The 13,645-nt window shown below is 39.0% G+C and overlaps 1 protein-coding gene across 1 annotated transcript; it reads right to left on the reverse strand.

The window, feature by feature from the left end:
- Positions 1-811: 811 nt before the first annotated feature.
- dnaja2a (DnaJ heat shock protein family (Hsp40) member A2a) lies at positions 812-12,424 on the reverse strand. Its single transcript, XM_069661748.1, has 9 exons — positions 12,314-12,424; positions 10,670-10,729; positions 7,293-7,522; positions 7,073-7,153; positions 6,827-6,960; positions 6,532-6,728; positions 4,190-4,334; positions 3,502-3,629; positions 812-1,971 (listed from the first exon to the last, which is right to left on the reverse strand). The coding sequence occupies exons 1-9, from the start codon at positions 12,389-12,391 to the stop codon at positions 1,783-1,785; spliced, it is 1,242 nt and encodes a 413-aa protein (XP_069517849.1). The 5' UTR covers positions 12,392-12,424; the 3' UTR covers positions 812-1,782.
- Positions 12,425-13,645: the final 1,221 nt, after the last annotated feature.

Consider the following 13,645-nt stretch of genomic DNA (forward strand, 5'->3'; position numbering starts at 1 on the left):
AATCCAGTCAACAACCATTTTATTTCAGTCATTTACACAGACTGTTCACCCAGACACTGTGAAAATAGTGAGTATCTCTACTAAACTACATAAGCTTACTCATTCTCTTTGTCTCAGTAAAAGCCGCTTCCAGCTGCCAATACAGCAGATAAAGAGTCAACTCTGCTCCTTGTGATAAGATAAGGCACTTCATGACACTTGACAACACAGTCTTAGGTCTCAAGAAACTGAAGACTCCATATTGATCTTGAGTTAGGTGCTCTTTGTGTGCTCTGTATGACTACAATAAACCACAGCAGGCAAGTCAACGAAATATTTGATGCTCTATATAACAATATAAATTTCATGTAGAAAAACAGACTTGGTTCTAATAAAATAAACAACTTGCAATTTAAGGAAGGAAACTTCCAACAGTGACAGGGAAGTCATTATTTGCCTCTCCAACACCTGACTTCAAAACAAGCCATTACTGTGTCTGGTTGGTCTATAAGTCTTTCCGTTTACTCAGACTGCATTGATGACAGTGTGATGTCATTCAGTTTTCTGGAGTGACTGACTGATGATGGAAACTTTTTAGGTGGGAGATGGATCTAAAATGAGCTGCAAGGCATTTTGGTGACATGACAGAGTAGTTGGCAGACCACCCTTACAGTATCTGTGGAATAACCTCTAATCACTGACAAAGTCTCTGGTTTGCGGTGCCTAAAAACAGTACACTGGAAGAAAATCCACTCTTCCACTACAAACTGCATCCTTGTTGTGTTTAGAGGATGGCAGAAGTGTTGAAGAAAAAACAAGGCCCCACGCACAGTTCATGATATTTCAACAATTTATTCAACAACTTCATAGACATTTTCTTAAGAAGTGTGCTGCTTTGTTTGACGTTGGATAAGTGCAGGGAACCAAAGCTTTTTACATGCACATGGTCTCGGCACAGATACAGGCTATACGTTTGTCATTTCACTTCATTTTTCTTTTTTAAAAATCACAGAGCTTTTGAATACAGCAGCTGATGAAGCTTACCAACAACCAGTTCAATGATATACACAATAACCAATGTTCAATCTGAATTAAAATATAAAGAAAAAGGGGAAAACAAGTAAAAACCTACAAAGAAAATAAAGCTGTAAAAATCAAACAAATCCTACGAATGCCGCTGAGCGGATGAATCCATGAATACACGAGTCCGAGGATCTGCACGTCACATTGCTCAGCTGCTTTGTCTGTGAATGCACATCTGTTAGTTTTTAAATTAATTATTGTAAATACTATGAAAACAAAATGCAAGTCACACACTTAGCAAACAAGAAACATTCCTTTCTTTGATTGATCTGGAGTTCCCATGAGGGAAGGGAATGGACTTTAGCGGGGTGTGACGGAGGAGTCGAGGGGTGAGGGGTTCACCGTGAACACCAGATCATAGTCCTACATGTCATGGCTTTCACTGGGGCACCAATGCTTTCTATACATCTTAAATAATATGACTTCTACCTGAAGTTGCTGTTTAAAGTGTCTAAATCTGTCTCAGGAGCAGTGGAATAAGTCTTTGGCTGCCCCAGTGCGAGTTCTCAGACACAGCTCAAAACAATCACAGCACACGAGTCAATAATATTAATTAATTCAAAGTGCAGTGATACAATATAATGTTTATTGATCTGTGTCTGAGGAACTAAAGAGCCTTTCAGTCTCACCTACCTCCTTGTTTACTCTGCAACTCATACATTTTCTCCCCAAGTACAACGTGGGTCGTGTGTGTGTGTGTGTATGGGAGAGAGTGTGAGACTACTGGTGGGCGCACTGCACCCCCGGCCCGTGGTGGCCGCCCTCTTCGTCGGAGCTGTCGTTGTAGGCCTCCCTGCGGCCGCCCGACGTCGAGCTCTGGCTGACGTCATAATCCTGCAGGTCCACCTCCTCTGTGTCACCAGTGATGATGGGTGGCTCTGATCGCGAGGGCAGCATGTCCTCCAGCTCCTGCAAGTGGAAAATATTCATCACAAAACAGCTTTAGATGCATTTCCTTCATGCACTACTTCAGCTGTAGTGTCAAGTGTTTGAGAGGCTGAGAGTGCAGCCTCAGAGGGAATTTAACCTTTGAGGAACAAAAACAACTAAGTGCAACATCTTCAGGGAGAATAACAAGTGTTACTGTGTGAATAAACACTAAGTAACCCATTTAAGACCAGAATAGCTCTTATCCCCGAGTAGAATTACTGCAATAACTTTGGCTGCAAATTTCACTTGTGGAGGCCGAAGCCTTCTCATTACACCAATGACAGGGAGACATTTACTCGCTATAGTTGGTCTACATTGTAACACAATACTAAACTCCCATACACTCCCTATAGATTGTTGTTACAGAATTGAAATATTTTTCAATCATTCAAAGCCCAATGAAAACAAAACACACATACAACATGAAGTACAATTTGTTTTTGTTTCCCTTAAATATACTTTCCCAAAAGAAGGACATTTGCAACATGGCATTAACTTGTGATTATTTCCCTTATTTTGGTTAAGAACTTCAGCAAACAGCAAAAAAAAAAAAAAAGACAAGACATCATGTGCACTGCAGACTTATTGCCTGTCATATAAATAGTGACTTTTTGCTTAAAAATAAAATACATTGAACGTTAGACAATGAATTTTCAAACACCAATTAATAGTGTTCTTTTTTGTTGGTCTAAGAAAAGGCATCATTTAATGTCCATAAATCAAAACAGGTCAATAGGAAGAGGGCTCTTTAAATCAGAATCAGTGTAGAGGTTTCTTGCTCTTATTACTCTATTCAAAGTGTTTACTGTGCCTCTATTTTTAATACACCTTAAAAAGGGGTTGACTTTAACGATTTCATTTTGAATTAAACCACTTTACTTTAAGGAAATTGGCTGTTTACGTGTCACTTGTGGCAGCTTGATTATCAAATGATATGATAAGCTGTTTATAAGCCAGGGCACTTTTATTATGTGCACAGTGGTCTGCATTTAATGCGTTGAAAGGGTCTACACCAGGAGTGGCACTTACAACACCACAACCACATGGCCCAAACAAACACTTAAAAGTCAGTGGAGATTTATTAGTCCGTTCTAATGAATATCATTCAGGCTTACATACAATCACAGTCCTATATTACTGTCACAGCTGTTAGTTATTCGTCATTTACGAGAAGCCATCAAACATTATAAAGAACATTTTATTAGGTGATTATTCTACTTCTGCTACGGACAGCTGTGATGTCCCCTCAGGAAATGTTCTCCACCCTTAAAGTCTGTCTCCCACGGGAACTTTGTTTATTGAGAAGTTTCTGTTGAAGTCACTTCTAAACTCTTTGACGTCAAATGTTAAAACAAATACAAATTACTGTAAAATTTATAGCCAACCCTGGTAGAGCATGAAGCATTAGTTTGGGCTCATAGCAGTTCTGACTCTTGGGCTCATCACAGTGAAAAGACAAACATCAGAAGATGATTGACGGTTAATAATAAAAGAAGAGACATGTCATACCACAAGTTTCTCTGGGCTGATCCAGTTGTTGTCGGGAAACTGAACATCAAATTTAACGTACAGATCTCCCTTCTCGAAGGGGTTTCGGTACTGTGGCATGCCCTCTCCTCGCACCACCCTGACTGAGGCTGGAAGAGATGCAACAAGTTAAAAAAACACTTTATTCACTTTAATGTATTAAACAACTTCCAATGACGTGTGGGCCTGTTGGTATAGGAACTGTAGAGGAACAAAAGAAGCCTCAGGGTGTAAGAGTGTTTGACTCATTACTTTTGGCAGTCTTTCCAGAGCTCTTGCTGAGGATGTGATGGTCCCACCCCTCATTTATCAAGTGCTGTGGGTGTGTCTTTGTATATATTCAGCTCTTAGCAGGAACCCAGTGCAGGATCATTTTACTTGCTTGCATATGTTAAAAATGTGCCAAGGGCCATTAAATATTCACTCTAATTACTCAAATACAAAGGAATCCAGCCACCCATGACGTCTTTGTCTTGATGCATAGAGAGAACACTATCTGCAAAAACTTTAAGGCAATATGGCACAAAAGTTAGACTGGAGCACTGCTCAGGTGTAAGGGTGTTTTAATGGAACACAATCAGAGCTTTTACCGTGATAGGTTAATAAAGATTCCAGGTTAATCTGATTGTTCATATAATGTTAAAACACAGAAGAGAAACTGAGTGTTAACCTGGTTCGATGACTTTGCCAGCAGGGTACTTCACAACAATCTGTCTTCCATCTAAGTGTTTCAGCATAAACTGGAAGCCGCACAGCGCCTCCACCAGCCCGATCTTGTGGTTCATGAACAGATCGTTGCCTTCTCGCCTGAATGTCTGAAAATTAAGAGAGAAATCTGTTTTAACATACTTGTTGATGAACTGTTTTTGACATTAAAGGTTATACCATATTTAACTGTTTTATGTGAAAATATCCCTGCACATAGACAGTCATAGTACAAAGGAATAAATGATTGTGACCCTCATTCTTCACACTGTAAACAGACCCACAGCATCTGCTGGTGAAAGGCAGCATTGCAATCACATACAGTAGACAGTCATTAAGATACAGAAATGAATATTATCTGTGCAGTTAACTGATGTCTACATTGTGCTTTTTGCAAGTCAACACTCTTCTCTCATATTTGGCTACTGAATGCACCAACAACAAAATCAACTTAACTGTGATACAACCATGTTTTCATGGATTCTGTTGAACATACAACTGACTTTTTATTTTACTTCTATGTATTAATCATAGGTTTTTGGATGTTACTGACATTCCACTCCTGTCTTTATCATAGGAGTGGCATGTCAGTAACATCCAAAAAACCTGTCTGGTTACTGTAACAGCATTACAAAAACACAATGTTGCTTCCTCCATTTGCTAACGCACTGAGAAAAATGACAGATACCTGCTGGAAAACAGAGCCAGGGGCACTGCTACAGCTCAGCCTGCTGTTCCAGTTTACTCAGAATAACTTTGCATCGTCAGAGACAACCTGGTTTGTAAGAGTTAGTGTTTACTGCTGAGGAAACCAAATAAAGAAAGGCAGGGGCTGATGGACAGTGGATACACAATAATAGAAAACATATCTTTAAACTAAAACTCTCAACTCTTAAGTCATCACAGGGACGTGCTGGCAGAATCCAAAAATGTGGTTGCTTTGATCCTCATGTTTATATCTACTGTTGATCATCAACATGAAGAACTGACCTTAAAAACTCTGGTTTTCATGATGTAGTTTATGACCTAATGCTGATTTAGTTTCATGTCCAATATGTTGATGTACTGCAGTGCATAAGCTGAGTGTCTGCGGGTGCTCATTTCACTAATGGTCTGTGTTGTTGGAGGCAAAAATAAAACATCATTCAATATCATTTTCTGTATGTACAAGAGGGCACCTGATACAACGACAGCAGGAACACGGCTATAGATTATTTGAGTCGGTTGCATCTGAAAACAAAATAATTTGGCAATATGTATGTAGGTAGGCCTAGTTTCATCATGGCAGGTTTCCACTCAGGTAATTCCATGTCTTAAATTGGTCCAACGTAAATCTCTGAGAGCACAGCACTGCCAAGACAATCTGGTTCTCAGCACTCCAACAGTGGACAGGTCTGAAGCACAACCAGCTGGACCAGACTCTTATGACACACTGCTTATTTAACTCTTTGACCTTGTTATAGAATCTCTTTACATGCATACACACACGCACTGCACTCCTGAATTCATCCAGACATCAGTCGGAGGAGCTGCCTGGGAGAGTGAAAATGTGTGAAGTTGAGTTGGACATTAAGCAGACTTTATCCTGCCTGCCCCTTTGTATGTTGTAAGTCCTTTTGATGATAACTTTTTTCAAAATGCTCCTGCAAACCAATGATGCATCAATAATTGACAACTTTAAGGGATGTAATGAATATTAATCTCCTATATATCCCATGTCAACAAAGTCGAAAGCTCTATTGGTTTAACAAGATGTAGATTATAATGTTTTGAGCCGGTTGTTGTATGGTTTTCTACAAAGAAGACTTACAAGTCATGTTAGGGAAAATAAAAGTCCAACTGAGCAGCAATCGTAGCAAAATAGAAGAACTCGAGAGAATTCAACAACACCGAGCTTTTCCCCTTGGTCCGCTTTCCTTTTATTGCTAACAAGGGTGACGTCGCAGCTTGCTATCGCAGGCTGATGACATCTGGGCTTGGAGACCGCCACATATCAAACACTGTGAAGTCTGTATTATCAACACTGCGCCGATTTAAATGTTTGTAAACCCTCGAAGGATCAGGGTTAAAACCAAACAATATAACTTCAGTTTGTGTAGGAACCTGTGGCCAGGTGAGGGAAGTTGGCTGACAAGGGCAACTTTGTCTTTAATTAGCATAATTAGTAAATTGACACACAAAACTATGATACAAGCAAAAGTGTGTCCTAAATAATAATAAAAAAAACTATGACACAAAGCGCATAGAGGTAATAGAGGGTATGTTGGGATGTGTATGGCTACAGTATTGGGGGACTTGCCAACCTACCTCATTATCTTTTTCCTGCAGTACAAGGACTATATCTCCAGGCTCGACGCCAGGTGCCTGGTCAGCCTCCCCTCCAAAGGTAATTTTCTGGCCGTGCTTCATGCCTTTGTCCACGTGTACCTCCAGGATCTTCACCTCCTTCACCACTTTCTTGCCCTCACATTTTTTACAGCGGTCTTTCTCACTTATAACTTCACCTGGAGTGGGTAAAAAAATAAAAAACACCTGGTGAGATTTATGTGCCAGCCAAGAAACAATAATAAAAAGAGGAAGCGCTTGATAACGGTTGCCTTACCTTCTCCATTACAATCAGTGCACACAGACTGCATCTGTTGGACCATCCCTGGGGCCAGCTGTCTGATCATGATGCGCATGCCACGCCCCCTACATGTTGTACATTTTTGAACAGCGCCTGTCTTTCCTCCTTGCCTGTAAACATACACAGTGACGGATTTATTGTTATAAAAGAGGATAAACTAAACATCAATAATGCAACAAGCATTAATATTTACAACAGCACCATGTGGGCTATACAACTTACCCATTACAAGTGCTACACAGTACATTCTTGCTAAGTTGTAGTTTAGTTGTTTTTCCATTGTAAAGGTCCTCCAGTGACACCCTGTAGAAATAATTTGATGTTTAGTTACTGTTTAATGACTGAGTACAACACTGACAAATAAATCCTAATAATGTATGCACATGAAGTCAAAACATATAACTTTAGCGGCCTATATGTCAGTGTTCCAGCTTTGTCTTACTTGAGTGGATGGACCATGTCCTCTCCTCTCCGCCGACCTCCATTCCTGGAGCGACTCCCCTGGCCTCCCATGAATCCAAAGAGTCCACTGCCAAAGATGTGGGAGAAGATGTCGTCCATCCCTGGTCCACCCCCACCTCCTTCCCGCAAGCCTTGTTCTCCATAGCGGTCATAAAGTTCCTTCTTTTCAGGGTTGGTCAGCACTTCATAGGCAAAACTTATTTCTTTGAACTATGTTGGAGAGGACAGAAAACAACAAAAATGGACCAAGATTTCACTTCAACTGTGCGATCAGCCAAACCACACAGCAGAAGCCGCTTTAAGAGGTTTAAAGTGGTTAACAAAAAATACACATTATTCCACATCATGTTTATACAGGTATAGGCAGCACCCATTCTCTGTGAAAGATACTCTGGTCACCTTCTAGCTCAGGAACTAGTAAGATTTCCATTAACCTTTCACCTCGGGCTCTGGTGGGAACAAAAGCTGACAACATTCCTGGCAAAAGCCTGCCTAAGGTCGCAAAATCCTTACATAAGGGTGAGTCTACAACTAATCACTTGCCTTGTCATGATTTTGAAAACCGCAAATGTTAATAGGCACAGGTACAATTTTTCCTACATATTAAACACCTACTTTAAGCCAGTTATTTTTTTATGATAATAAGTTTAAAGCATTAATATAAAACTGCATTACACAGTTCAAGTATTATAAACTTGGGAAAAAAAGTACCAAGACTACAATTAAAAACAATACCACAGAGTTTAATCAACAACTCTCCATCATTATCATGACAAAATCTACATGAGCTATTTCATTGACAATGGCTACGCTGAGCTTGGTAGCACACATAAATGCTAACGCAGGGGTACTCAACTGGACCTCTTTCAAGTTTAATTATGTTGTTCCGGATGTTTGCTTGAGAAAAAAAACCTAATGTCTGACCTGCGTTATGATTCAGTACCATACATTTATACATTTTGAATGTCTGTCTAATCAATTAGGCTAAATAGTTTTTACAACAACAACGCTAATAACTTTTACACAGAGCTCTTATAATTTAACAATAATAATAATAATAATAATAAATACTTCAATATTGGCAGGAAAATATAGTGTGCGTTTGTATGTTAGGGGGGTCTGGGGGTTTCCCCCATTAAATTTTGAGTGTCAAAACCTTTATTTCCTGTATTTTTGGTTTACGTTCTGCCCCAGTTTGTGATGGAAGGGTCTATACTTGTAAATGAAAACAAATAATATAATGTCTGATTTCTGCATGGACAGCAATATACTACCAGTAGCACAAAATGAAAGAGAGAGAAGGCTTTACCTCTTCACTTAAGCTACTATCTCTCTGCCTCCTGACAGAATTATCAAAAAATTTGACCTCAACAGGGGGATTCACTTTATATTTGATTTCATGTTTGCCACATTTTATATGTTTTGCCGAAATACAGTTTCATTAGACTTTTTCTCATGGTGAGTCAGTGAGTTTTAAAACGGGCAAAGACTATGAACTAAATAACATTTAAACGCACATTAAAACGTGAACTGACGGACTGCTGGAGAGAGCGAGAGGGAGGGGGAGAGAGAGAGGGTACATATAAGAACAGAACTGCGGTGTCTCTGTAACTCTCTTGTCGGCTGGCTCTTCAGTCTGTACCTGTATTCTCACATACCCACTGGGTCAGTCGCGATGTTAATCTGAGTGACAGATTTGATTGGCTGAGTAGCGTCACGTGTGATGATTTACAACGAATTCATTGGTCTGCGAGTTTCTTGGACCCCCAAATCACTACAGCAAAAACAAAAAAGCTGTGCAGGTTAAAATAGATGCGCTTGTCAAAACTGTAAATAGCTCCGGGTCCGGAGACGACGGCAGTTGGGTCCGGATCCGGACTGCGGTCCGCCGTTTGGGGACCGCTGTGCTAACGCTTGCACTTTCAACATTAAGAAAACAGGCATAATAATACTACTGTTAACACCATAGTGTTAAAATCACACTCTTCCATGCTGATGACATGAATGATGGAAAAGAGGCCCTTAATTTTTCACTTTTCCACTAATAATTTTAACTATGCAACAAAAGTTAATGACAATATAATATACACAGAGCTTAGGGAAGTATGCAAGAACAACGTAGAGGACTTTAATCTGCATGTTCAACAAAAAATTATTGATGGCAGAACCTAATACCAGAGCTTTAGTTACATGGCAAAAGAAAAGTAAAGCAAGAAAAGAAAGTCTGTTTGGACCACTGTCAGCACGAGGAGCTTAATAAAGTTCTAAATAACTTTAAATGTGTTCTAAATTAAAAAAAAACTGATAGGAGAAAGCAACAGAGCAAATCCTGCCACCCAATCTGTCAACATGCCACAACCTGATGGACAATGAGTGGCCTAGACAAACACAAACAAGCACTCAAAGTTACATACTTGCCATATACTGTTATATCTATCAGCTGGTTATGTCTTCATATACTGGACTTTACTTACCTCCATATTATACTGCACTATTTTATACTATTATTATAATTACTAGTCACTGTTATATAGTATAGTATCTTGCATTTTAGTATTCTATATGTACATGTACATAATATACATTACGTTATTACCATACTGTATATTATATTATATTACACTATACAATATTATACTATATAATTGCTATTTTTACCATTATATTACTTACGCACTATATTTATTTGCCACTTTTTTACTGCACCTTATATGTATTGTGTACGTATGTATGTGATGTACCATATCATAAACCTCATTTATGACCTCATACCATACACTATTTTCTCATCCTGCATACCATGTCACTTTATTCCATAACTGTCACTTTAACTTGTCACTTACTCCTACTTGTGTAACAGTTGTATATACCTTGTATTTTTATTTTTATTCATTATATCTATTCTTATTTTTATACTGTATTTACTTACGTGCTATTCTGTCTTTGTACTGCTGCAACACCCGAATTTCCCCCCTGGGGATCGATAAAGAATTATCTTATCTTATATACACCTACATTTGGATAATGTTATGGTTGGTATATATTGTATTTTATATTATATTATATTTCATTGATGTATTCAGATAAATAATTCAAGGGGCGAGATCACCATAGGGAGGGACACACTTAGGTCAGCCCTCATCTAAAAGCACCCTTTTTTGTCAAGGCAACAATGGTATACCACTCTAACCAACACATTATCTTAACATGATTATTGTTTGCTTCCAACATGTATTAATTTCAATTATATCAGTTTCCCATCCACTGTTCAACAGACCCATGATGACTAATGTCAGTCTAAATTTAACCCAACTGGCCTGTCCCATAGACTGTATAGGCCTGTCCCCAAGGTCTTACCTTGTCACCAGCATTTGGGTTCTTGTCAGGATGGTACTCTTTAGCCAGTTTCCGGTATGCCTAGGAGTACACAAAAGAGGGAGCTGTATGACACAAAATCACTCTCATTTTAGACATGTGTTGTTGACTACAATCACACATCGATGCGACTAAAATACACCTGGGGCCAGTTTCACAAAGATGTTTTAGACCGGTCTATAGTGTAAGGCCAGTCTTAATATTGCTCAAAGATTAGTCTGATGCAAGTTGGACCGTTTTACAAAACAAAGATTAATTTTAAGACTACGACATTATACACCTTACCCCCAGGCTGACTCAGCTCTAGGACCAATGTTACCATGGTAACAATCAGTGACACCTGCTGACCAGTAGCACCAAATTTTGAACATCTTTGATGGTCCTTTCAACGGTTGGATTAACACCTTTTACTGTTGCTGCAATTTTTTTTTCCATATCAGGATTTTTTTGTTAGTTACACTCTTAAAATGCCCTTAAAACTGTTGAAATCCTCCAATAGGCAAACATTTTCTGCCGGGGTAAACGGACTTGAGCGGTATGATGCAGTTTACTCGGTCGGCCATTTTTTTTGTTTTGAAATAAGTCATAATTTACCCAGAATTAAACGCACCATAGTTCTGCTTAAGATAGTCAAGAACTAAACTGCTTTGTGAAACGACGCCAGACATTATAACCGGCAAAACACTTCCTGTAACTACGTTAGCGCTCTTCTTTAAAATAATGTGATTAATGGTTTACTGCTAAATCATTTCAGCTTCTTAAATCGCTTACTTTAAAACTTAGTGTATCCAATATAACCAGTTTGTCAAGAAACGCCAGCTCAAAATGTCTGACCGTTAAAACGCCAACGTTTGTGAACATGCGTATCCTTAGTAAATGAAACTGACAAGTGCGTTCCATCCCGTAGATTAATATGACCAGGAACCTAGAAATACAGTTGATTAAATACTTGACATCGATAAAGAGTAGCCATATGATATATATAACTCCACTGTGTTAGCTCAAGAAGGGGACTGTAAACATGACAAGAAATGTGTAAGGGTCCTCAGCTAACGTAACCAATGCTAACGGAGGCTGGACTTGACTGTAATACTCTTACTTTATGTTAAGCTAACGTTACAATTATACGGTATGTCCCAAACTGGGTTGACTAATGGGGACGTGAAAGACATTGAGGCCTCACTGCACTGGTAAAAGATGCCACTGAATTGACATCAGTTAAACTACCTCTTTCCACAACCTTCGCCAGGCTTAGCTAGCTAACTTTAATGACAACCACCTGAGCTAAGGCTAACGTGAGGTCAATTGCTTTAATTGTAACGTCACAAACTGTGTTAAATCAACCTTGTTTAATGTTAATTCAAATATCCAGACTGACTGTAGCTACGGATTGATATCGCCTGAGATCGCAGAACCCATAACGTTACTCATTAAACGTTGCAGCCACATCGTCACATGAACATCCAGGCCAGTTAGCCTGCTAGCAAGGTGGCCCGACTCACAGCTAATGTTAGCTAGCAGCGCATAGCAACGCATTTCCTGATTGAGGAGATTTCAACAATTTACAACTAGAAAGAGAAACCATTTGTGATTTCGTAAACTATTCAGTCTTCTTGAGGTAATTACCTTCTTGAGCTCATTTTCAGATGCAGATGGAGACACTCCGAGAATGTCGTATAGTTTTGTATCGACAACAGTCGCCATGGTGTCACTGTAGATGTTGCTTCAGCAGGGAGGTGATGGACAAAGAGAAGGAGCCGGTGGAAAATGTTTTCCGAGCCTCGTGCGTCAGTTTCCGGAAAGTTACACGCGCTGTGTCCGCTGCTGCCTCCAGGCTGCAGGTATGCGGCATGACTGCTCATCTGATTAAACGCCAAATTAAACTACAGCTCATGTATTCAGAAAGACTTTGAAGAGTTCTTGAATAATTATTGGATGATTATTGTTATTGAAAGCCAAATTGAAAAAAAGATAGGTAGGCTGGTGCAGTCTGCAGGTGTCGCTGTTGAAGCATTTAAGAAGCATTTGAGAATTAAATTAATGGATTTTCTCCAAATAAGAGAGAGAAATGATTATGATACTGACATTTGGTTATAGTTTTTTTTCAACCACATTAGGCTAATCTTATTTTAAGTATATTTTAATATCCCTCTTGCCAGTCAAAATGGAAAGGAAAAGCCCCCCTTCCCTCTATGGAGCAGCCTATTCTGTAATGGACACTGTGGTCGGAAATCATTACACAAGAGGAAGAACTTACAAACGTGCAGATAGTATCACAGGAGAGTAGGCCTAAATGTGATATTATTTGACGTATTTTCATAAGAGGTTTGACCTGGTCCTGACTATCAACAACCATCGGCCTGTCCCCTGCTCTCTATCACTCACAGCCCTGCTTCTTGCTCTTGAATTCGCTCTTCAAGTAAGGCCTTTATTGATGTTGTAATATCAAAAGTTTGGTCAAACTAACCACTAAGTGGTTCATTGTGTACCAGATGTATGAACTATTGTTGTTTTTAATCAAGCACAATTATTTTTACATCAACAGGTGTGGATTTATCAAATAGCACTTTTACTGTACTTACAAACATTGAGGCTGGCATACATGGAGGCCTATGTCCTAATGAAAACAAAATAAGCCTTTAGGATATGTGTTATATATCTGTTTCACACGCCACAACTCAAATGTACAGCTATTGATATGCAGAATAAACAGACTTTGGCCTATCTAGCTTCTTCGCAAGATTTCGTATATCTATTATACTGCTTTTGCAGTTTCAATATTCCTTTCATAATAACTTTTGTTTTGTTTATATTTTATTTACATTTCTGAACATAAACACTTGACTCAACAAAAACAACTAAATAGAGAGACAAAATCAACACTGAGACAAGACAGAAAAACAAAACAAAATAAAAATATAACCCACACATCAAACAAACAAGCTCAACCTCAGCACC

Source organism: Semicossyphus pulcher, unplaced genomic scaffold, assembly GCF_022749685.1.
Source record: "Semicossyphus pulcher isolate SPU_LCO1_2020_fin unplaced genomic scaffold, fSemPul1.0.p SCAF_1, whole genome shotgun sequence".
NCBI lineage: Eukaryota > Metazoa > Chordata > Actinopteri > Labriformes > Labridae > Semicossyphus > Semicossyphus pulcher.

Bases quoted from the DNA above. Each gene is read 5' to 3' on its own strand.
- dnaja2a (XM_069661748.1), bottom strand. From the start codon at position 12,391: ATGGCGACTGTTGTCGATACAAAACTATACGACATTCTCGGAGTGTCT. The intron at 7,154-7,292 runs GTAAGACAAAGC...TTATTTCTACAG, and splicing joins GACATGGTCCATCCACTCAA to GGTGTCACTGGAGGACCTTT. The intron at 3,630-4,189 runs GTTAACACTCAG...CATCTCTTCCAG, and splicing joins TGGCAAAGTCATCGAACCAG to CCTCAGTCAGGGTGGTGCGA.